This window comes from Hemitrygon akajei, chromosome 17 (assembly GCF_048418815.1).
Source record: "Hemitrygon akajei chromosome 17, sHemAka1.3, whole genome shotgun sequence".
Taxonomy (NCBI): Eukaryota; Metazoa; Chordata; class Chondrichthyes; order Myliobatiformes; family Dasyatidae; genus Hemitrygon; species Hemitrygon akajei.
This window is the reverse complement of record NC_133140.1, coordinates 90,418,323-90,443,112: the sequence shown is the minus strand read 5'-3', so window position 1 is coordinate 90,443,112 and position 24,790 is coordinate 90,418,323. Positions and strand designations below refer to the sequence as shown.

Genomic DNA, 24,790 nt, shown 5'->3' with positions numbered 1-24,790 from the left:
GTCCAAAACGAGGTACAGGCTGGTTCAGATTGCTGCTCGGAGCAGCAGAACCTCATGTTCAGACGGAGAGTTAACTGCCTGGCCATATTGAAAAGGTCAGGCTGTCAAGGCCTGAGGCGAGGTACAGGGCAGTTCAGATTATTGCTGCTCCATTACATTTACTGGCTCTGTGCTGATAAAGGGAATCTCTTTGCAGAATTCAGTTCAGAAACATTATTCACTTGCGGTTACTGTTTGTATGATAATTTTTTCTCATTGCATATTGGGTCTTCAACAGTCTTTTCTATGGGTTGTTTTACTCTTCTATTTTGTTATGGATTCTTTTTAATGGGCATGATGTGGTTTTTAATCTCTGCACCTTGGGTGTTAGACAGTCTTAAATATAACTATGTATGTAATATACACACACACACACATGAGGATGATGTGGTTTTTATACTCTGCACCTTAGGTTTTAGACAGTTTATATATAACTATATATGTTATATATACACACACACACACATAGACACACACATACAATACATATTCACAGAACACACATACACATACACACAATACATACATATTTGGACATATATGGATTTTTCGGGTGTCTTTGTTTTGTGGCTGCATGTTAGGAGACTAATCTCAAAAGATGGATAATGCATAAAATGTTGATAATAAATGTACTTTGAACTTTGAATTATCATCGCAGTTTTGTTGCTCAATACTTACACATTCACAAACTCCCTGGCCCTCTGCTCTCCACTCACCAGTCGCAGCATTTTAACTTCCCTGAATGGGTCTCTCCTTTTCCTCAGTTCCTGTCTTTCCGTATTGATTACAAGACAGGAGAGTACCCTTGACCCATTGTGTCCATGTCAGCTCCCTACTTCCATACCCCGCCATCTTCTCCATCATCTTATCATCTGTTCTGCACCCTGTGTTTATCCAGTTCTCTCCTGGCCACAGAGGAAGCTGTCTCCAGCACACCTTCAGACAGTGAGTCCAGATTCCAACCACCCACTCCATGTTACTCTTCACTGTTATTTTCTGTCAAATCCAACTATCCACACCCTTCATCAGTCAGGTCACTGCTCTGATTGAGACTGCCCACTCTCTCTAAGAGATAAGAGGGAGTACCATCAGTAACTCTACCCACCAACCCCAACATCTACACCACCATCAACTCCACATCCAATTAATCCCAACACCACCATCAACCCCACCCAAATCACAATCCCAATACCACCATGGACTCCTGCCCCCATCACCAACACCAACCAGATCGCTATCCCCCATCCCAAATCACAATCCCAATACCACCATGGACTCCTGCCCCCATCACCAACACCAAACAGATCGCTATCCCCCACCCCAAATGAAACCCATCCCAAATCACAATCCCAGTACCACCATGGACCCCTGTCCCCATTGCCAACATCAACCAAATCACCACCACCCCAAACCATGGTCCCAACACCACCTCCAACCCAATCCCGTCACCAACACCACTGTTACTCCAATCCCACCACCAATCTGAATACCACACCAACCCAAACTTCACCATCAATCCCAGTATCTCCTCTGACCATCACCAAAATCGTCAACAACCTTAAACCACCAACCCCAGCCCCAGACCACCATCTCCACCCCAGCACACAGGGCTCCTGTCATCTCTTGTACAAACTAGGCTCTTATGAACTCTTTCCGGATGCCCAGTCAGCGACGGGAACAGAGCACTTTGAGGAGGTTCCTCTCAGGTTGGCGAAGCTTGAATAAAAGCAGAGCTTTGTGGGCATCTGGATATTCTGAAGGCCCAATCAGCGGCAGGAACAGAGCACTTCGAAGTAAATATAAAGTACAGATGGGACAAGTGGGGTGGCCATTGTTGGGAGTGGTCCTGGGGTGAGAGTGGGAGTGTCAGGCTTTGACTCAAGAAGCTTCGCTGAGAAGAGGCTAAGGCCAAAAACACAGGTTAGAAGATTTGGTCTTGGTTGCCCATTGTACAGTGCAGGCAGGATGGCAGATATGGCAGTGGAGTGCTCTTCCTGAGGGATCTGGGAATTCATGGAACCCTGATGACTACACCTGTGGGAAGTGCAGCCAACTCCAGCTTATGAATGACCGCATGAAGGAACTGGAGCTGGAGTTGGATGAACATAGGATCATCCGGGAGGCAGAGCAATTGATAGATACCACTTCTCAGCAGGTGGTTACACCCAGAGTGCAGAATTCTGGGAGTAGATGGGTGAACACTGAGAGAGGTAAAGGGAGAAGGAAATCAGTGCAGGGTCCCCCTGTGGCCATTCCCCTCAGCAACAGGTATAATACCCCATTGGATACTGATGAGGGGGTGACCTATCTGGGCAAGGCAGCAGCAGCCAGACCAATAGCACTATGGTGGGCTCTAAGCCTCAGAAGGTAGGGTGAAGTCAGATGGAACAATAATCATAGGGGACTCAATATTTAGGGGGGCAGACAGGAGATTCTGAAGCAGCAAAAGATGTGCCAGGATAGTGCGTCACCTCCCAGGTGCTCGGGTCCAGGATGTCTCTGAACAGTTGTAGAAAATTCTTGAAGGGGAGGGTGGGCGGCCAGAGGTCATGGTACATGTTGGTACCAATAACATAGGCAGGAGAGGGGTAGAGGTCCTATTCAGTAAGTTTAGTGAGTTAGGAAGGAGCTTGAAGAGCAGGACCTCCAAGGTGGTAATATCCAGATTACTCCCGGTGCAACAAGTTGGGGAAGGTCAGAACAGGAAGATACTGCAGATGAGTGAGTGGCTGAGGGGATGGTGCAGAGGACAGGGTTTCAAGTTTTTGGATCATTGGAACCTTTTCTGGAGAAGGAGTGACCTGTACAAATGGGATGGGTTGCCGCTGAACTGGAGGGAAACCAATATCCTGGGAGGGAGGTTTGCTTATGCTATTGGGGAGGGTTTAAACTAGATTTGAAGGGGTCTGGGAACTGAAGTGAAGAGGCAAAGGATGGGGCAGTTGACACACAAGAAGAGAGCTTGTAGGGAGTTTGTGAAGAAGGATAGGCAGATGACAGAGCAAAGATCCACTCAGCTGAATGGTTTGAGATGTGTCTATTTTAACGCAAGGAGTATCATAAGCAAGGTGGATGAACAGAGTGTAGATCAATACGTAGAACTATGAGGTTGTGACCATTACAGAGACTTGGATGTCTCAAGGGCAATAATGGCTGCTGAATGTGCCAGGCTTTAGATGTTTCAAAAGGGACAGGGAGGGAGGCAAGAGGTGGGGGAGTGGCATTGCTAATCAGGGATAGTATCACGGCTGCAGAAAAGGAGGAAGTCATGGAGGGATTGTCTACTGAGCTATTGTGGGTGGAAGTCAGAAACAGAAAGTGGGCAATAACTCTATTGGGTGTTTTTATAGACCCCCAATAGTAACAGAGACATCGAGGGGCAGCTAAGGAGGCAGATTCTGGAACGGTGCAATAATAATAGGGTTGTTGTAATGAGTGATTTTAACTTCCCTAATATTGATTGGCATCTCCTTAGTGCAAGGAGTTTAGATAGGGTGGAGCTTGTTAGGTGTGCTCAGAAGGGTTTCCTGACACAATATGGTATTGGGAAATGAACCTGGTCAGGTGTCTGACCTCTCGGTGGGCGAGCATTTTGGAGATAGTGATCATAATTCTATCTCCTTTACCATAGCATTGGAGAAGTATAGGAATAGACAATTTGGGAAAACATTTAATTGGGGCAGGCAGAAATACAATGCTATTAGACAGGATCTTGGGAACATCAATTGGGAGCAGATGTTCTCAGGGAAAAGCACGACAGAAATGTGGCAAATATTCAGGGAACATTTGCATGGCATTCTGCATAGGTATGTTCCATTGAGGCAGGGAAAGGATGGTAGGCTTAAAGAACCATGGTGTACAAAGGATGTAGAAAATCTAGTTAAGAAGAAAAGAAAAACTTACGAAAGGTTCAAGAAACTAGGTACTGTTAGAGTTCCAGAAAATTACAAGGCTGCCAGGAAGGAGTTTAAAAATGAAATTAGGAGAGCCAGAAGGGGCCATGAGAAGGGCTTGGTGAGTAGGATTAAGGAAAATCTCAAGGCTTTGTGAACAGTTTTTAGAATAGGTTACACAGTCGGCACAACATTGTAAGCCTAAGGGCCTATAATGTGCTGTAGATTTCTATATTCTAAGATTCCTCACCTCCCGATCCAATCCTATTCCAACCGTGCGGATCTCCCCAGTCACTGGATCAATGCGGAAAATTCCTTTCCCGTCACCCACGATAGAGTAACCCAGAGCAGCGTTGTCAGTCTGAGGGTCATCAGCATCTGATGCAGACACTTGCATCACCAGTGTGCCTGCAACATCCCAAATATTTCTGTTAGCAGACAGCCCATCCTACCTGAGCACTGCACACCATTCCTGGGTACAGTCGTTCACACCCACCACACCTGGACCAGATTGTGTACGCCCCAGAGTTCTGAAAGGGGAAGCTGAAGCGATTGTGGAGGCAGTAGTAATGATCTTTCAAGAATCACAAAATTTTGCAATGGTCCTGGAAGATTGGAAAATTACAAATGTCACTCCACTCTTCAGGAAGGGAGAGAGGCAGCAGAAAGGAAACTATAGGCCAGTTATTCTGACCTCAGTGGTTGGGAAGATATTGGGGTCGATTATTAAGGGTGAGGTCTCAGGGCACTTGGAGGCACATGATAAAATAGGCCACAGTCAGCAGGGTTTCCTCAAGGAAAAATCTTGCCGGACAAATCTGTTGGAATTCTTGGTAGACAAAGGAGAATCAATTGTGTACTTGGATTTCCAGAAAGCCTTTGACAAGGTGCCACTCATGAGGTAGCTTCACAAGTTAAGAGCCCATGGTATTACAGGAAAGATACTAGCACAGATAGGGCAGTTGCTGATTGGCAGAAGGCAAAGAGTGGGAATAAAGGGAGCATTTTCTGGTTAGCTGCCAGTGATTAGTGTTGCTCCTCAGTGGTCTGTGTTTTTACATTACATATCAATGACTTGGATCGACAGACTTGATGGCTTTGTTGCAAAGTTCATGGATGATACAAAGATAGTTGGAGGAGCAGGTCATTTTGAGGAGGTAGAACAGCTACAGAAGGACTGAGGTAGATTAAGAGAATGGGCAAAGAAGTGGCAGATGGGAAGTGTTGGGAAGTGAATGATAATGCACTTTGGTAGAAGAAATAAAAGGGTAGACAATTTTCTGACTGGAGTAAAAATTCCATTATTCCAGGATTGAATGGCTTGTCATGTGAAGAGCATTTAATGGCTCTGGACTTGTATACACTGGAATTTAGAAGGAAGAGGGGTGACCTATTGAAATCTATCGAATGTTGAAAAGGCTCAATAAAGTGGATGTAAGGAGGATGTTTCCTAAGGTGGAAGTCTAGGGGCATCCTTGTAGAATGGAGAAAAGGAGGAATTTCTTTAGCCAGAAAGTGGTAAATTTGTGGAATTCATTGCCACAGACAGATGTGAAAGCCAAGTCCTTTGGTATATTTAAGGCAGAGGTTAATAGAGTTTTGAGTTTTGATTGGTCAGGGTATAGTAAGACACAGGGAGAAGACAGGAGATTGGGACTGAGGGGGAAAATGGATCAGCCATGATGAAATGGTGGAGCAGATCCAATCGGCTAAATGATCTAATTCTGCTCCTATATGTCATGGTTTCACATAGTGGTCAGCTGACCTAGATACAGTTGTTTACATCCACTACATGGTGTTGAGCAGAACTGGGTACAGCAATAGAGAAGTTCAGCATAGAAACGGGCCTTCGGCCCATCCAATCCATGCTAAAACCATTTAAATGGCCTACTCCCATCAACCTGCACCAGGACCATAACTCTCCATACCCCTACAATCAATGTACTTATCCAACTTCTCTTAAAAGTTGAAATCGAGCTCACATGCATCACTTGTGCTGGCAACTCATTCCACATTCTCACAAGTGAAGAAGTTTCCCATGTTCCCCTTAAACTTTACACCTTTTACCCTTAACCCATGACTTCTGGTTGTAGTCCCACCCAATCTCAATGGAAAAAGCTTGCTGGCATTTACCCTATCTATACCCCTCAGAATTTTGTATTCCTCTGTCAAATCTCCTCTCAAACTTCTACATTCTGAGGAACACAGACCTAACCTATTCAATCTTTCCTTATAACTCAGTGTCCTTGAGACCTGGTAACATCCTTGTAAATTTTTGCTGCGCTCTTTCAACCTTGTTTCATTTTTCCTGTTAGTAGTTAACCAAAACTACCCACAATACTCCAAATTAGGCCTCATCAACATAACATCCCATTTCCTGTATTTAATACATTGAATTACGAAGGCCAATGTGCCAAAAACTTTCTTTACAACCCTAACTACCTGTGATGCCACCTTCAACGAATTATGTGCCTGTATTCCCAGGCCCCTTTGTTCTTTTTTTTTGTAATTTATTTTTTATTGAAGTTCATTATCAAGCAAACATTTCCATAAGATGTATTTCAGATATTGTACATATATATCATATAGTCATATATGCCACAAATCTCCATGTAAATCTTCACATAATCTCCACAAAAAGAGAGGAAAGAAAGAACAAGAGAAAGGAGAAAACTATGTACAAGTAGGGAGTGATCTTTTTTTTTACAACATATTCATTGATTTGTGGGAATAAAATCAGGCCTATGAGGTGTTATGTAGTTAAACCATTTTTCTCAGTATGAATCAACCTATGATTAACAGATGCTGTTATCTTCTCCATTTTGTAAATATCCATTGTAATTTCCATCCATGCATTTAAGGTTGGGCTCTCCTGTGATAACCATTTCCTAGTAAGAGTCTTTTTACCAGCAGTATATTCATTAAATATTTATCTCTTTTCAACCATTCTTGAGGCATATACCCAAAATATATGGTCTTACTTTCTAAGGGTATTTCACATTTAAAGATGTCTTGTAGGGCATTGTGTATCCCACTCCAATAGTCTTTGATAACAGGGCAGTCCCAGAAAATATGATAATGATTTGCATTTTGATTTCCACAATTTCTCCAGCAAACAGGGAGACTACTATCATAATGAGATTTCTGAGAGGGTGTAATAAAATATCTTATCAAGTTTTTCCATCCGAACTCCCTCCATTTCTGTGAACTGGTACACTTCCATTGATACCTCCATATTGTTGTCCATTCTTCCTCAGATATAATTATCCTTCCTTCCTTCTCCCATTTTGTTTTAATGTATGAAGTCGAATGTGTTTTAAGATTTGACAAACCCTTATACATGCTTGAAATGATTCTTCTACCATTATCTGAATTATATGCTTTTCTAAATAGCTCTATCAAACATGTTCTTGCCTTGGTTACATTTTTAACCGTCCTATTAACATGTTGTCACATCTGTAAATACCGATAAAAGTCTTGTTTTTCTAATAAGAGTTTCTCTTTAAGCATTTCAAAACTGAACAGTGTTCTTTCTTTCATTGTATTGCAAAGAACTGTTATTCCTTTAGCTGTCCAGTCCTTAAATCTAGCATCAAGTTTATTTGGTGTAAAATCCGAGTCATATGCACACCATTTAAGAATTGCAATATCTCCATTTAGTTTATAATCCTTTATAATAGTTTTCCATATTTTAAGAATCCATTTCACCCATGGGTTATCAATAGTATTTATGTACCTTTGTAGGTAGTTATCAGCCAAAATTGCCTGTGTGGGGATGGGAAGTACCCGCTCCTCAATGTTTTTCCATTGAGCGTCATATGATGGGTTGCACCAACATATCACAGCTCTCAACTGTGCTGCAAAATAATAATCCCTAAGAGAAGATAGGCCCCATCCCCCCTTTTCCTTGGCTAATTGCAAAGTTTTGAGATGAACCCTAAGCCTTTTACCTTGACAAATATATCTTGATAACATTTTGTTCCATTAATTAAATTGATTTTGATTCATCTTTATTGGTAGGGTCTGAAAGAGATATAATAGTCTGGGCAGTATATTCATTTTAATAGATTCAATCCTTGAACTGAGACTGAAAAAAAGAAATCAGGTTCCATCTTGTTATATCTTCTTTAATTTTTTATATAAAGGCTGATAATTGCATTCTGATAATTTTGCCAAATCTTTTGGCATAATGATGTCCAAATATTTGAAAGACTCTGTGTGCCATGCCCAGGGATACCTACTTTCAATTTCTCTTGGTGGGCTATAGTAATATGAAAGTAATTGGGTTTTATCTATGTTGATCTTGTATCCTGATAATTGACCATATTGTTCAAAGGATTGCATCAATTTAGGTAAAGAGTATGTTGGTTGCCCTAGATACATCAAAATGTCATCTGCATAACAGGCCAATTTATGCTCTGTCCCTTTAATAGTAATTCCCCTGATATCTTCATTTTGTCTGATGCATTGAGCTAATGGTTCCAAATATAATGTGAAGAGTAGCGGTGACCATGCACAACCCTGTCTTGTGCCCCTTTCTAGGGTAAAACTAGAAGCATAGAACATTACAGCACAAAAACAGCCCTTCTTGGCTGTGCCGAACCATTTTTCTGCCTAGTCCCACTGACCTGCACCTGGCCCATATCCCTCCATGCACCTCTCATCCATGTACCTGTCCAAGTTTTTCTTAAATGTTAAAAGTGAGCCTGCGTTTACTACTTCATCTGGCAGCTCCCACCACTCTCTGTGTGAAGAAGCCCCCCCAATGTTCCCTTTAAACTTTTCCCCCTTCACCCTTAACCCATGTCCTCTGTTTTTGTTTCCCCTAGCCTCAGTGGGAAAAGCCTGTTTGCATTCATTCTATCTATACCCATCATAATTTTATATATCTCTATCAAATCTCCCCTATGCTCCAGGGAATAAAGTCCTAACCTATTCAACCTTTCTCTGTAACTCAGTTTCTCGAGTCCCGGCAACATCCTTGTAAACCTTCTCTGCACTCTTTCAACCTTATTAATATCCTTCCTATAATTAGGTGACCGAAACTGCACACAATACTCTGAATTCGGGCTCACTAATGCCTTATATAACCTCACCATAACATTCCAACTCTTATACTCAATACTTTGATTTATAAAGACCAATGTACCAAAAGATCTCTTTTCAACCTTATCTACCTGTGATGCCACTTTTAGGGAATTTTGTATCTGTATTCCTAGATCCCTCTGGTCTACTGCACTCCTCAGTGCCCTACCATTTACCTTGTATGTTCTATCTTGGTTTGCCACTCAATTCTTTAAGAAAGGAGGAAGGCAGCAATAAGGAAATTATAGACCAGTTAGCCTGACCTCAGTGGTTGGGAAGATGTTGGAGTCAATTGTTAAGGATGAGGTTATAGAGTATTTGGTGACACAGGACAAGATAGGACAAAGTCAGCATGGTTTCCTTAAGGGAAAATCTTAGAAACATAGAAAACCCTGCAGTTCAATACAGGCCCTTCTGCCCATGATACTGTGCCAAACATGTACTTATTTTAGAAATTACCTAGCGTTACCCCAGCACTCTATTCGTTAAAGCTCCATGTACTTATCCAGGAGCCTCTTCAAAGACCTATCATATCCATTTCCACCACCATCGCCGGCAGCCCATTCCACACACTCACAACCCTCTGCGTAAAAAACTTGCCCCTGACATCTCCTCTGTACCTGTTTCCAAGTAACTTAAAACTGTGCCCTCTTGTGTTAACCAATCTTGCCTAACAAACCTGCTGGAATTCTCTGAAGAAATTAAATGTCAACTGTACTCACCTGGATGAGGAAGTGGAGGGTTAGGTTAGTAAGTTTGCTGATGACACAAAGGTTGGGGATGTTGTGGATAGTGTGGAGGGCTGTCAGAGGTTACAGCGGTACATTGATAACATGCAAGACTGGACTGAGAAGTGGCTGATGGAGTTCAACCCAGATAAGTGTGAAGTGGTTCATTTTGGTAGGTCAAATATGATGGCAGAATATAGTATTAATGGCAGTGTGGAGGATCAGAGGGATCTCGGGGTCTGAGTCCATAGGAAGCTCAAAGCAGCTGCACAGGTTGACTCTGTGGTTAAGAAGGCATACAGTGTGTTGGAACACAGCAGGCCAGGCAGCATCTATAGGAAGAAGTACAGTTGACGATTCGGGCCGAGACTCTTCGTCAGGACTAACTGAAAGAAGAGATAGTAAGAGATTTTAAAGTGGGAGGGGAAGGGGGAGATCTGAAATGATAGGAGAAGATAGGAGGGGGAAGGATGAAGCTAAGAGCTGGAAAGTTGATTGCAAAAGGGTCACAGAGCTGGAGAAGGGGGAGGATCATGGGACGGGAGGCCTAGGGAGAAAGAAAGAGGGAGGGGAGCACCAGAGGAAGATGGAGAGCAGGCATTTTGTGTTTGTTGCTTGAATTTCCAACATCTGCAGATTTTCTTGTGTATATGGTGTGTTAGCCTTCATTAATCATGGAATTGAATTTAGCAGCCGAGAGATAATGTTGCAGCTATATAGGACCCTGGTCAGACCCCACTGTGCTCAGTTTTGGTCACCTCACTACCAGAAGGATTTGGAAGTCATAGAAAGGGTGCAGAGGAGATTTACAAGGATGTTGCTTGGATTGGGGAGCATGCCTTATGAAAACAAGCTGAGTGAACTCGGCCTTTTCTTCTTGGAGTGATGGAGGATGAGAGGTGACCTGATAGAGGTGTATAAGATGATGAGAGGCATTGATCGTGTGGATAGTCAGAGGCTTTTTCCCAGGGATGAAATAGCTGCCACAAGAGGACACACATTTAAGGTGCTAGGGAGTAGGTACAGAGGAGATGTCAGGAGTAAATTTTTTTTACACAGAGAGTGGTGAGTGCATGGAATGGGCTGCCGGCAAAGGTAGTGGAGGCAGATACAATAGGGTCTTTTAAGAGACTTTTGGATAGGTACATGGAGCTTAGAAGAATAGAGGGCTATGGGTAAGCCTAGTAATTTCTAAGGTAGGGACATGTTTGGCACAACTTTGTGGGCCGAAGGGCCTGTATAATGCTGTAGGTTTTCTATGTGATGTTGAGGCTTTGTAAGGCACTGTTGAGCCCTTGCCTTGTGTATTGTAAACAGATTTTGGCTCCTTATCTAAGAAAAGATGTGCTGGTATTGGAGAGGGTTCAGAGGAGGTTCACAAGGATGGTTCTGTGAATGAAAGGGTTATCATATGAGGAACGTTTGATGGCTCTGGGCCCGTACTCTCTGGAATTTAGAAGGATGAGAGGGGATCTCATTGAAACCTTTCAAATGCTGAAAGGCCTAGATAGAGTAGATATGGAGAGGATATTTCCCATGGTGGGGGAATCTAGGACAAGAGGGCACAGCCTCAGGATTGAGGGGCGTCTATTTAAAACAGAGATGTAGAGGAATTTCTTTAGCCAGAGGATGGTGAATTTATGGAAATTATTACCACAGGCAGCTGTGGAGGCCAGGTCATTGTGTCTATTTAAGGTGGAGATAGATAGGTTCTTGATTGGCTACAGCATCAAAGGTTATGGGGAGAAAGCCGGGGAGTGGGACTAAGGAAGGGAAAAAGGGATCAATCATGATTAAATGAGAAAGCAGACTCAATAGGCCAAATGGCCTAATTCTACTTCTACGTCTTTTTGTCTGTTATGGTCGTCACTGATCATTACACCAGATATGCTCAAGCCTTCCCCAGAAAGCATCAGAGGGCATCCACAGTTGCCAAAGTATTATAGGAGAAGTATTTTGTTGATTATCACCCCCCAAGAAGAATACATCATGATCAGGGAAGGGATTTTGAGAGTCAGACCATACATGAGTTACTGAGCATGCTTCAAGTCAAGAAGTCAAGGACCATGCCCTATCACCCTCTGGGTGATCCCCAGACTGAAAGCTTCAACTGGACATTGTTAGATATACTTGGAACCCGAGATATCAGCAAAAAGAACAAGTGGAGTCAATGTATTAGGTATCTGGTACGCTGCTACAATTGTACACAGAATGGGACTACTTTCCATACTATTTGATGCTCAGGCTCGAAGCGAGATTGCCTTTAGATCTCTGCTTTGGAACCAAGAGGAATGACTTGCCACAGGAGACACACCTCAAGTGTGTCTGACATGAGGAAAGAACTGCAAAAGGCTTATGAGCTTGCTGTGGTCTCTGTCACCAAGCAAAATCAAGGAAACAAGATGAGATATGATCAAAAGATTAGGTTCTCTCGACCTCTCAGTATGGAGACAGAATTTTAATAAGAAATTGGGGCTACCAGGGAAGTATAAGTTGGCCGACCACTGGGCCTCTGCACCTTACTTAGTGGAGAGCCAGATGCCAAATTTGCCAGTTTTCTGGGTGAAGCCAGAGGATGGGAATGGCCCTGTCAAAATTCTCCATCGGAACCACCTTCTACTCCAGAGCATGACATGGAACCTACACCTAGTAGAACTCTGCACAGAAGGAGAACAGAGAGGCAAATAGCAGAAAGACCTGAAAAGTTCTCAACCATTGAATACTGTACACACTCAGAGGAAGAAGAAATTGGGATGCGGCATGTGTTACCTAATGCAAGCTCCCCGAGAATTGATGAAGAGATTCCTGACTCTCCCAGATGTAAAGCAGAAGACTACCAGTTGGCAGGCAGATGTGATGATAGACAGTGAGGGGAAACTAGATCCAATGTAATTGGGGATGAAGCTGAGCTCACTCAGGTGACAGGAGGACTTGAGTCACTGGAGTAACGGACAGGGGGAGGCATTCCCAAGTAAACAGGATCAGTCACGAGGTGTGCCTGAGGCTGAAGAAGCTGAAGATGAGATAATAAGGTCTCAGAGAATCGGGAAACCCCCAGACAGGCTGGCACATGACACACTGGGGAGTGCTGTGTCTATCCCAATAGCGAGATATGTTACTGCCATTTACAAATAGATTGGGGGTCCTGAAATCACAAAATTAATTTGAATACTGTGTGATTAATAAATAACGGTTTAATAAATTTCAAAGTCATGAGGACATACCTATTTTTGGTGGGGGCAGGGGGAGTGTAATGCCCTGGTTAAGATTTCTGCTGCTATGCTGTGGGGTATTTCCTTTCAAAGCTTTCTGTAAAAGCAGAGTTCCCTGCAGGTAGAATGTTTTGGTTTTAAAGATAAATTATTCAGCTTAGGAATGATGTGTCAGCCATTCAGGATGGTGGAACTAAGATAAGGTTCTAGCGAGAGCTGCGTGGATAGAGATTTGTGACAGAGACTTTTGGGGTTCACGATCTTTTGGTGGGAGAGGCAGAGAAGATCGGGAGAGATGCCTGTAGGATTTGATCCAAGGAGTGCTTTACAAGATGAAGGAGTCCAAGATGGGAAGGTGATGAGAATTCAGAGCTGTGAGTAATGGTTATACCCAGCTTTTGGAAGAGATTAGCTCCACTGGTCACTTAGACTGGTTTAACTGTAATGGGGCCTTTTTAATTTTTTTTCTTTTCTTTCTCTTAATAACTGTTTGATAAAGCTGAAATTAGAAATAATTTTCATTATAATTTTTATGCAGTGTACAATCTGTTATTTCTTGCTAACCGTTAATTGTGTATGGGCAGTATTTATAAAGCATTTGCTCAAATTGGGGTTCCATTATTCAGAACATCCCAACATTCCTGTTTGGTTGAACACCAAATTATACTGACTCTAGATGTATATTGCTTATGAACAGAAGCCTTCTCACCGCTGAGTCTGTGGTTGGTAGTCGAGTCAGCTATCGAGCCAAGTTGACATACGAGCATGCTACAAAAAATAGTGGATACGGCCCAGTCCATCCCCACCACTGCATACATGTACACTGAATGCAGGGGAGCAGCATCCATCATCAAGGCCCCCCAACACCCAGACCACACACTCTTCTCACCACTGCCGCCAAGACCCACTCCTCAATCACCAGGCTCCAGAATCAAAGGGGATAACTTCACTCACCCCATCACTGAGCTGTTCCCATAACCAATGGACTCACTTTCAAAGACACTTCATCTCATCCTATTGATATTAATTGCTTATTTCTTTACTATTATTACTTCTTTGTGTTTATTGTGAATGTCTACAAGAAGATGAATCTCAGAGTTGTATGTGGTGACATATAAGTACTTTGTTAATAAATTTACTCTGAACTTTATCTCACCTTATCTCTGCCCTCTCATGATTTTACAATCCTCCATAATCTTCCTCAGGGAAAACATTCCCAGCCTCTCCTCATAACTCAAGCCTTCAGGTCCCAGTAACATCCTCGTGAGGCTTTTCTGCACCTGTTCTAGTTCAGTCACATCCTCCCAGACAGTGTGGCAACCAGACATGCACACTGTACTTCAGGTAAGGTCTCAACAGTTGTTTCTACAGCTATACCATGATGTCCCAATCCTTTTTCTGAACTTCCTATCCAATGAAGGCAGTTTAACTCGTTCATTATGTGATCACCAGTTCCCCATTACCGACCTGGAGCGGATCCCTCAAGCACATGTCCAATAAAATACTGCTGGTCAAAGATGGGCCGGTTATCATTCTGGTCGATGACGATGATCTCCAGATCAGTGGGATCTTCCAGCGGGGCTCCCGTCTCACCCACAGCATAAGCTTTGATCTGTGTGAAATAGACCAACGCTATTACATCCAATCTGCAGAAACACTGCTCTCTCGTTCACCCATTCACACCCCCTACCTTGTAACTGCTCTTCTCTTCCCGGTCGAGCACTGTGGTCAAAAGGACCAGTCCTGTGTCTGGCTCAATGGTGAAGATTCCCTTGGGCTCCTCATCCACTCCTGGCCCTTTAATACTGTAGATCACTTTGCTGGAAAGCTTGTCTGATTTAATCTGTTGGCAAATCAAACAGAATCAATCACCACTGATAATGCCTTGTTTCTCTGACAACTCCAGCATCTCCCTCCTGTTGTGACATCAGACACTGCCCGATGACCAACAGCAGTGTGGCCCATGCCCATCTTCATACTTGGTGCTGCTCCCCTCTGCCTCTCCATCCCCACTTCAGCCTCTGCTTCATCCTCTCCTGGACTGACATGGGCACAGACCCTGCCCAGGTGGGAGTCTTCTGGTGGGTGGGGTTCAAGCCTTTGCAGAGAGAGGCCTGTCCATGAGGCTGTAACTGAGGGCCAGGAATGTCCCAGCCACCGTCTAGTCATAAACAGCCAACTCCTCCATGCTGACCCTGATACCAGGTTACACTTGTCCCATTTGCTGACAGCTTTCCTGACGAAGGAGCAATGTTGGGTTGATACTTGTCAAGGTGTCTGGAATCACCCAGGCACCTGAATTGGATTCTGCATCTCACAGTCACCAGGTGACTGCTCCAATGGGGGGATTGTCCCAAAATTGACGGGGATCCCAGGCCCCAATTCCGTTTTGCGCACCTGCACCAGCTGGAATGGGATCTTCCTGCTGTTCTCGGAGACGGCGATGGGAGGGATGACCCAGGCCCGCCGAACCCTTGCCGGTCCCTCTCCTCCGGCCCTCTGCCTCCAAGGGTACAGGATGGGTGTCGTGGCTACTTCAGGCTCCGGGGCGCTTGCCAGGTCACCCTATAGATGAACCACACACTTGAAGTGGGGCCCATAACCCACACACTGACTTCCCCACTTCCTCTCCACCTTCCCTCACCCTCATTGAACCAGCCCATCCCTCACATCCCCTCCCTGGCATTCTCCTCCATTTCACACCCATACCCTCACACTCCCTTCCCCATCACACCATACCCTCCCCCAGTCATCCACCTCCTGGTCACACCCATTACCCTCACACCTGTCCCCTCATACCCCTCGCAAACCCTTCCCCATCACATCATCCCCTCCCCAGTCATCCTCCTCCATGTCACACCCTCTCCCTCAAACCCCCCTTTCCCTATTACACCATCCCCTCTCAGTGGCCGCCCATTTTAATTCCACTTTCCATTCCCTTTCTGATATGTCCATCCATATTGCCAAGAGGCCTCACTCAGGTTGGAGGAACAACACCATCTGGGAAGTCTCCTGATGGCATGAACATCGATTTTTTGAACTTCCGGTAATTGCTCCCCCACCCACCCTCCTTCACTATTCCTCGTCCCTTTTTCCCTCTCTCACCTTATTTCCTTGGCTGTCCATTGCTTTTCTCTGGTACTCTTCCCCTCTTTTTCTTTCTTCCATGGCCTCTTGTCCTCTCCTATTAGATTCCCCATTCCCCCTTCTCCAGCCCTGTATCTCCCTGTCAAATCAACCTCCCAGCTCTTTACTTCATCCTTCCCCCTCCAGGTTTCATCTGTCACCTGATGTTTCTCTCTCTCCTACCCCCCCCCCCCCACCTTTTAAATCTATTCCTCAACTTTTTTTTCTTCAGTCCTGCCGAAGGCTTTTGGCCAGAAATGTTGACTGTACTCTTTTCCATAGAAGCCACCTGGCCTGCTGAGTTCCTCCAGTATTTTGTGTGTGTTGCTCGGATTTCCAGCATCTGCAGATTTTCTTGGTTGGAGAGAAAGCCTCCAGCGAGCAGGAGACTCAATCAATGCTCTGCACAATCAATCAGCTGCTGTTGCTATTTAAATCATATTTGGACAAGTATATGGATAGAAAGTTTTAAGAAGGACATCTGGACCAAATGGCCCCTCTACAGACGCTGTATGACCCGTGAGTTCCTCAGGCACATTAAACCATAAGGCATTGGAGCAGAATTTGTTTATTCAACTCATTAAATCTGTTCCTCCATTCCATTGTTACTGGGTTATTTTCCTCTCAAGCTCATTCTCTAGCCTTCTCCCCGCAACTTTTGACACCCTGATTAATCAAGAAATTATCAGCCTCCACTTTAAATATACTCAATGATTCGGCCTCCACAGCCATGTGGCAAAGAATTTCACAGACTCACTGCTCTCTGGCTAAAGTAATTCCTCCTCATCTCTGTTCTAAATTGCCGTCCCTCAATTCCAGGGTTCCGCGAGAGATCCTGATTTAAAAAACATCATTTTTGAACTCACGTAAGGTGCAACACCAGCATTCGCAGTGGTGGGCACTGACTGAGTGGCCCCATTAGTAAATCTTGCTAGAGGTCTAATAGCCCAGTATGGCAGTGCACAGTAGGGCTCTGTTTAATTGCTTGAGTCCATTCACAGTTTTTGACGTGAGATAGGGGAGGACGGTAGGCTGATGAGGAGTATGAAGTGCATTTTCTGAGTACTGACTGGACATGCCCAACGTGGGCTGTGACATCAGCCTCTCCCTCCCATAACACCATAAAACCATAAGACATAGGAGCAGAATTAGGCCATTCAGCCCATCGAGTCTGCTCTGCCATTCCATCATGGCTGATCCCAGATCCCACTCAACCCCACACACCTGCCTTCTCACCATATTCTTTGATGCCCTGATCGATCAGGAAATGATGAATTCCACCTTAAATGTACACATGGATTTGGCCTCCACTGCAGTCTGTGGTAGAGCATTCCACAGATTCACTACTCTCTGGCAAAAAAAAATCCTCTTTACCTCTGTTATAAAAGGTCGCCCCTCAGGTTTGAGGCTGTGCCCTCTAATTCTGAATACCCCCACCATGGGAAACACCCTCTTCACATCCATCCTATCTAGTCCTTTCAACATTTGGTAGGTTTCAATGAGATCCTCGCCCCTCCGCGCCCCCCCACATTCTTCCTAATTCCAGTGAGTACAGGCCCAAAGCTGCCAAATGCCCCTCATATGTTAACATCTTCATTCCCAGAATCATCCTTGTGACCCTCCTGTGGACTCTCTCCAATGACAACACATCCTTTCTTAGATATGGGGCCCAAAACTGTTGACAATACTCCAAGTGTGGCCTGACTAGTGTTTTATAAAGGCTCAGCATTATCTCAATGCTTTTATATTCTATTCCTTTTGAAATAAATGCCAACATTGCATTTGCCTTCTTTACCATAGACTCAACCTGTGAATTAACTTTCTGGGGGCCTTGCACGAGGACTTCTAAGTCCCTCTGCACATCTGATGCTTGAAGCTTCTCCCCATTTAGATAATAGTCCACACTATTGTTCCTTTTACCAAAATGCATTATCATACATTTCCCAACTCTGTATTCCATCTGCCATTTTTTGCCCATTCTTCCAATTTGTCTAAGTCCTGTTGCAATCACATTGCTTCCTCAGCACTACCTACCCCTCCACCTACCTTCATATCATGCGCAAACTTTGCCACAAAGCCATCAATTCCATTATCTGAATCTTTGACAAACAATGTGAAAAGCAGCAGTCCCAATACTGACCCCTGAGGAACACCACCAGCCAACCAGAAAAGGTCCCTTTTATTCCCACTCACTGCCTCCTGCCTGTCAGCCATCCCTCTATCCATGCCAGTATTTTTCCTGTAACGTCATAGGACTTTATCTTGTTAAGCAGTCTCATGTGTGGTACTTTATCAATTGCCTTCTGAAAATCCAAGTAAATGACATCCATTGCCTCTCCTCTGCCCATCCTGCTTGTTACTTCCTCAAAAAACTCTTAACAGGCAAGATTTCCCTTTACAGAAAACATGCTGATTTTGATTTATGTTATCATTAGTCTCCAAGTACCTTGAAACATCACCCTTAATAATAGACCTCAATGTTTTCCCAGACACTGAGGTTAGGCGAACTGGCCTATAATTTCCTTTCTTTTGCCTTTCTACTTTCTTAAAGAGTGGAGTGACATTTACAATCTTCCAAATCTCCAGGACCATGCCAGAATCAAGTGATTCTTGAAAGATCAAGACCAATACATCTGTTATCCCTTCAGTAACCGCTCTCAGGACTCTGGGATTTTGTCCATCTGGTCCAGGTGACGTATCCACCTTAAGACCTTTGAGATTGCCTAGCAATTTTTCCTTTGTAATAGCAATGGCATTCACTCCTGCTCCCTGACACTCACAGACCTCTGGCACACTGCTAGTATCTTCCACAGTGAAGACAAATGCAAAGTACCCATTAAGTTCATCTGTTATTTCTTTGTCCCCATTACTACCTCACCAACATCATTTTCCAGTGGTCCAATATCAATTCTTACCTCCTTTTTACTCTTTATAACCATATAACAATTACAGCACAGCAACAGGCCATCTCGGCCCTTCTAGTGCATGCCAAATGCTTACTCTCACCAAGTCCCACTGACCCGCACTCAGCCCATAACCCTCCATTCCTTTCCTGTCCATATACCTATCCAATTTAACTTTAAATGACAATACTGAACCTGCCTCTACCACTTCTACTGGAAGCTCATTCCACACAGCTACCACTCTCTGAGTAAAGAAATTCCTCCTCGTGTTGCCCTTAAACTTTTGCCCCCTAACTCTCAACTCATGTCCTCTTGTTTGAATCTCCCCTACTCTCAATGGAAAAAGCCTATCCACGTCAACTCTATCTATCCCCCTCATAATTTTAAATACCTCTATTAAGTCCCCCCTCAACCTTCTACGCTCCAAAGAATAAAGACCTAACTTGTTCAACAATTTCCTGTAACTTAGGTGCTGAAACCCAGGTAACATTCTAGTAAATCTTCTCTGTACTCTCTCTATTTTGTTGACATCTTTCCTATAATTCAGTGACCAGAACTGTACACAATACTCCAAATTTGGCCTCACCAATGCCTTGTACAATTTTAACATTATATCCCAATTCCTATACTCAATGCTCTGATTTATAAAGGCCAACATACCAAAAGCTTTCTTCACCACCCTATCCACATGAGATTCCACCTTCAGGGAACTATGCACCATTATTCCTAGATCACTCTGTTCTACTGCATTCCTCAATGCCCTACCATTTACCATGTATGTCCTATTTGGATTATTCCTACCAAAAGGTAACACCTCACATTAATCAACATTAAACTCCATCTGCCATCGTTCAGCCCACTCTTCTAACTGGCCTAAATCTCTCTGCAAGCTTTGAAAACCTACTTCATTATCCACAGCGCCACCTACCTTACTATCATCTGCATACTTACTAATCCAATTTACCACCCCATCATCCAAATCATTAATGTATATGACAAACAACATTGGACGCAGTACAGATCCCTGAGGCACACTACTAGTCACCGGCCTCCAACCTGACAAACAGTTATCCATCACTACTCTCTGGCATCTCCCATCCAGCCATTGTTGAATCCATTTTACTACCTTAATATTAATACCTAATGATTGAACCTTCCTAACTAACCTTCTGTGTGGAACCTTGTCAAAGGGCTTACTGAAGCCCATTTAGACAACATCCACTGCCTTACCCTTGTCAGCTTTCCTAGTCACCTCTTCAAAAAATTCAATAAGATTTGTCAAACATGACCTTCCATGCACAAATCCATGTTGACTGTTTCTAATCAGACCCTGTCTATCCAGATAATTATATATACTATCTCTAAGAATACTTTCCATTAATTTATCCACCACTGACATCAAACTGACAGGCCTATAATTGCTAGGTTTACTCTTAGAACCCTTTTTAAACAATGGAACCACATGAGCAATACGCCAATCCTCCGGAACCATCCCCGTTTCTAATGACATTTGAAATATTTCTGTCAGAGCCCCTGCTATTTCTACACTAACTTCCCTCAAGGTCCTAGGGAATATCCTGTCAGGACCCAGAGATTTATCCACTTTTATATTCCTTAAAAGCTCCAGTACTTCCTCCTCTTTAATTGCCATAATTTCCATAACTTCCCTACTTGTTTTCCTTACTTTACACAATTCAATATCCTTCTCCTTAGTGAATACCGAAGAAAAGAAATTGTTCAAAATCTCCCCCATCTCTTTCGGCTCCACACATAGCTGTCCACTCTGATTCTCTAAGGGACCAATTTTATCCCTCACTATCCTTTTGCTATTAATATAACTGTAGAAACCCTTCAGATTTATTTTCACCTTACTTGCCAAAGCAACCTCGTATCTTAGCTTTTCTAATTTCTTTCTTAAGATTCTTCTTACATTCTTTATATTCCTTGAGCACCTCATTTACTACATGCTGCCTATATTTATTGTAGATATCTCTCTTTTTTCCAACCAAGTTTCCAATATCCCTTGAAAACCATGGCTCTCTCAAACGTTTAACCTTTCCTTTCAACCTAACAGGAACATAACGATTCTATACCCTCAAAATTTCACCTTTAAATGACCTCCATTTCTCTATTACATCCTTCCCATAAAATAAATTGTCCCAATCCACTCCTTCCAAATTCCTTCGTGTCTCCTCAAAGTTAGCCTTTCTCCAATCAAAAATCTCAACCCTCAGTCCAGTCCTATCCTTCTCCATAATTATATTGAAACTAATGGCATTGTGATCACTGGACCCAAAGTGCTCCCCAACACATACCTCCGTCACCTGACCTATTTAATTCCCTAACAGAAGATCCAACACTGCCCCTTCTCTAGTCGGTACCTCTACGTATTGCTCCAAAAAACTATCCTGCACACATTTTACAAACCCCAAACCATCCATCCCTTTTACAGTATGGGCTTCCCAGTCTATGTGTGGAAAATTAAAATCTCCCACAATCACAACCCTGTGCTTACTACAAATATCTGCTATCTCCTTGCAAATTTGCTCCTCCAATTCTCGCTCCCCATTAGGTGGTCTATAATACACCCCTATAAGTGTTACTACACCTTTCCCATTCCTCAATTCCACCCAAATAGTCTCCCTAGACGAGCCCTGTAATCTATCCTGCCAGAGCACCGCTGTAATATTTTCCCTGACAAGCAATGCAACACCTCCCCCTCTTGTCCCTCCGATTCTATCACGCATGAAGCAACAAAATCCAGGAATATTTAGTTGCCAATCACACCACTTCTGCAACCATGTTTCACTAATAGCTACAGCATCATATTTCCAGATATCAATCCATGCTCTAAGCTCATCCACCTTTCTTACAATGCTCCTAGCATTAAAGTAAACGCATTTAAGAAATTCTCCACCTCTTCCTCTCTGTTTATCTCTAACAGTACAAAGAACTTTACTGTCTTCTTTTTCTTCCTTCGCCCATACATCTATTCCTACACTCTGGTCCCCCTCCCCCCTTGCATCTAGCTTAAATCCACTGGAGCCTCTCTAGCAAACCTACCTGCAAGAATATTTGTCCCCTTCCAGTTCAGATGTAAACTGTCCCGCCAAAACAAGTTTCCCACCTTCCCTGGAAAACTGCCCAATTACCTATAAATCTGAAGCCCTCCCTCCTGCACCATGTCTTCAGCCATGTGTTGATCTGCACTATCTTACTATTTCTAAACCCACCTGCACGTGGCACTGGTAGCAATCCTGAGATTGCTATCCTGGAGGTCCTGTCCTTTAACTTGGCACCTAGTTCCCAAAACTCACCTTTCAGGACCTCCTCATTCTTCCTACCCATGTCATTGGTCCCGACATGGACCACAACATCCGGCTGCTCACCCTCCCTCTTGAGAATACTGAGAACTCGATCTGAGATATCGCGGACCCTGACACCAGGGAGGCAATAGACCATCCGGGATTCTCGATCTCTTCCACAGAACCTCCTATCTGTCCCTCTAACTCCCGAATCCCCTATCACTACTGCTCTCCTCTTTTCCCTCCTTCCCTTCTGAGCTGAGGGTCCAGTCTCGGTGCCAGAGACGCAACCACTGCAACTTGTCCCTGGTAGGTCGTCCCCACCAACAGTATCCAAAACAATATACTTATTGTTGATGGGATTGGCCACAGGGGTGCTGTGCTCTTCCTGTCTATTCCCCTTCTCTCTCCTGACAGTAACCCAACTACCTGTCTCCTGACTTCTAGGGGTGACTATCTCCCTGAAACTCCTGTCTATTTCTGCCTCTACCTCCCGAATGATCCGAAGTTCATCCAGCTCCAGCTCCAGTTCCCTAACACGGTTTGTCAGGAGCTGCAGCTGGATGCACCTTTTGCAGGTGTAGTCATCAGGGACAGCTGTGCTCATCCTGACTTCCCACATACTGCAAACGGAGCACTCAACTGCCCTAACTGCTGCCTCCATTACCTACTCCTAAGCTAATTAGTTTAATTAAAGGAGCTTACCCGACCTTACCTCACCTGGAGTGAAGCTCAAACTCAGCCTCTGCTCACTATTTAAATTCTCCTGCTGCCTCACGGGCCGACTTTCACATGCTTGAGCAGTTGTGCCCCATTCAAACCTCGTCTCTGCCTGTTCTCGCCGAAGCCTGTTGAGCCAAAGCCGACCCGCTCTGCCTCAGTCCACTCCGACAATGGCTGCTATGACGATGGCCACTGTATATGGCTGTCTTCCTTTTAAACCTTTGGCGCCAAATCACGTGCCTGCGCAGTCTAGCCTCTTTGCCCCGATCAGTTAAAAGAAACAGCTTCTCTCCGAGCTTCTTTTACCTCTTCCTTCTCTGCCTCTTGCTGCAATTTTATATAATTGAAAAAACTTTTAGTATCATGCTTTATATTATTGACTATTTGCCCTCAAATTTCATCCTTTCCCTTTTTATAGCTTTTTTTGTTCCCTTATGTTGGATTTTAAAAGCTTCCCAATCAGCTACTTCCCACTCACTTTTGCTACCTTATATACCCTTTCCTTGGCTTATATGCAGTCCTTAACTTCCCTTGTCAGCCATGGTTGGCTACCCCTGCCAGTTGAGAACAACTTCTGTGGGACCAGTCCACCTGGGCAAGCTCCTCTCTCATGTCTCTGTGATTCCCTTTATTCCATTATGGGAGTTATGCTTCTCCCTCTCAAACTGCAATATGAATTCAATCATATTATGATCACCACCTCCTAAGGGTTCCTTTACATTAAACACCCTCATAAGATCTGGGTTAATACACAACACCCAATCTAAGATAGCTTTTCCCCAAGTAGGCTCAAGTACAAGCTGTTCTAAAAAGCCATCTTGTAGGCATTCAACAACTTCCCTCTCTTGTGATCCAACACCAATCTCATTTTCCCAGTCCCCTTGCATATTGAAGTCCCCCATTACAATTGTGACATTACCCTTATTACATGCCTTTCCAGATCCCTTTGCAATATCAACCCCACATCTTGGCTACTATTTGGAGGGCTACACATGATTCCCATAATGATTTTTCTCTTGCACTTTCTTAACTCCACCCACAGAGATTCAACATTCTCTGACCCCTATGTCATTCTTTCTAAAGATGTAATTTCACCTCTTACCAACAGAGCCACACCACTGCCCATGCCTTCCTGCCTGTCCTTTTGATACAAAGTATATCCTTTGATGTTAAGCTTCCCAACCATGGCCTTCTTAGTGATGCCTACAATGTCATATCGGCAAATCTGTAATTGCGCCACAAGTTCATCCACCTTATTCTGAATGCTACGTGCATCTGAATACAACACCATCAGTCCTGCATTATTCACCTTTTTGAATTCTGCCTCTGTGGAAAAATTTAACTTTGCTCTGTTTGCAGTTTTTGTTGAGTGGGATGGCCACAGGGGTGCTCTCCACTATCTAATGTTCCCCCTTCCCTCTCCTGACAGTTACCCATTTATCTGTCTCCTGTACTATCTGTGGTGACTACCTCCCTGTAGCTCCTGTCGATCACTGCTTCACTTCTCCTAACAAGCCAAAGGTCATCAAGCTGCAGCTCCAGTTTCCTGACCTGGTCCCTAAAGAGCTGCATCTTGATGCACCTGGCACAGATATGGCCATCAGGGAGGCCGAGAGTCTCCTGGAAATCCCAAATCTGACACCCAGACAGAACACTGGTTGTGTACACATACCCCTGTTCTCTCTAGATTTAAATAAGTAATAAAGAATGAATTTACCTTGACTCCGCCTGTTTTTGCCGAAGCCCTGTTGAGCCAAAGCCTTTCTACTCTGCCTC

General features: G+C 43.9%; 1 protein-coding gene across 4 annotated transcripts in view; it reads right to left on the bottom strand.

Annotated features, from left to right (window-relative positions):
• cdh15 (cadherin 15, type 1, M-cadherin (myotubule)) overlaps positions 1 to 24,790 on the bottom strand; it is a 309,173-nt gene that overhangs the window by 243,347 nt on the left and 41,036 nt on the right. For 3 of the 4 annotated variants that reach the window (XR_012101955.1, XR_012101956.1, XM_073070533.1), the window contains exons 2-5: positions 15,355 to 15,522; positions 14,648 to 14,800; positions 14,425 to 14,569; positions 4,183 to 4,340 (exon numbers count right to left, since the gene is read on the bottom strand). Coding sequence is in view for 2 of the 4 variants with exons in the window: in XM_073070533.1 (XP_072926634.1) it covers positions 4,183 to 4,340; positions 14,425 to 14,569; positions 14,648 to 14,800; positions 15,355 to 15,522 (624 nt within the window). In the remaining 2 variants the exon portion in view is untranslated. The remainder of the gene's footprint in view (positions 1 to 4,182; positions 4,341 to 14,424; positions 14,570 to 14,647; positions 14,801 to 15,354; positions 15,523 to 24,790) is intronic. The other variant, XM_073070534.1, reaches the window with a different exon arrangement.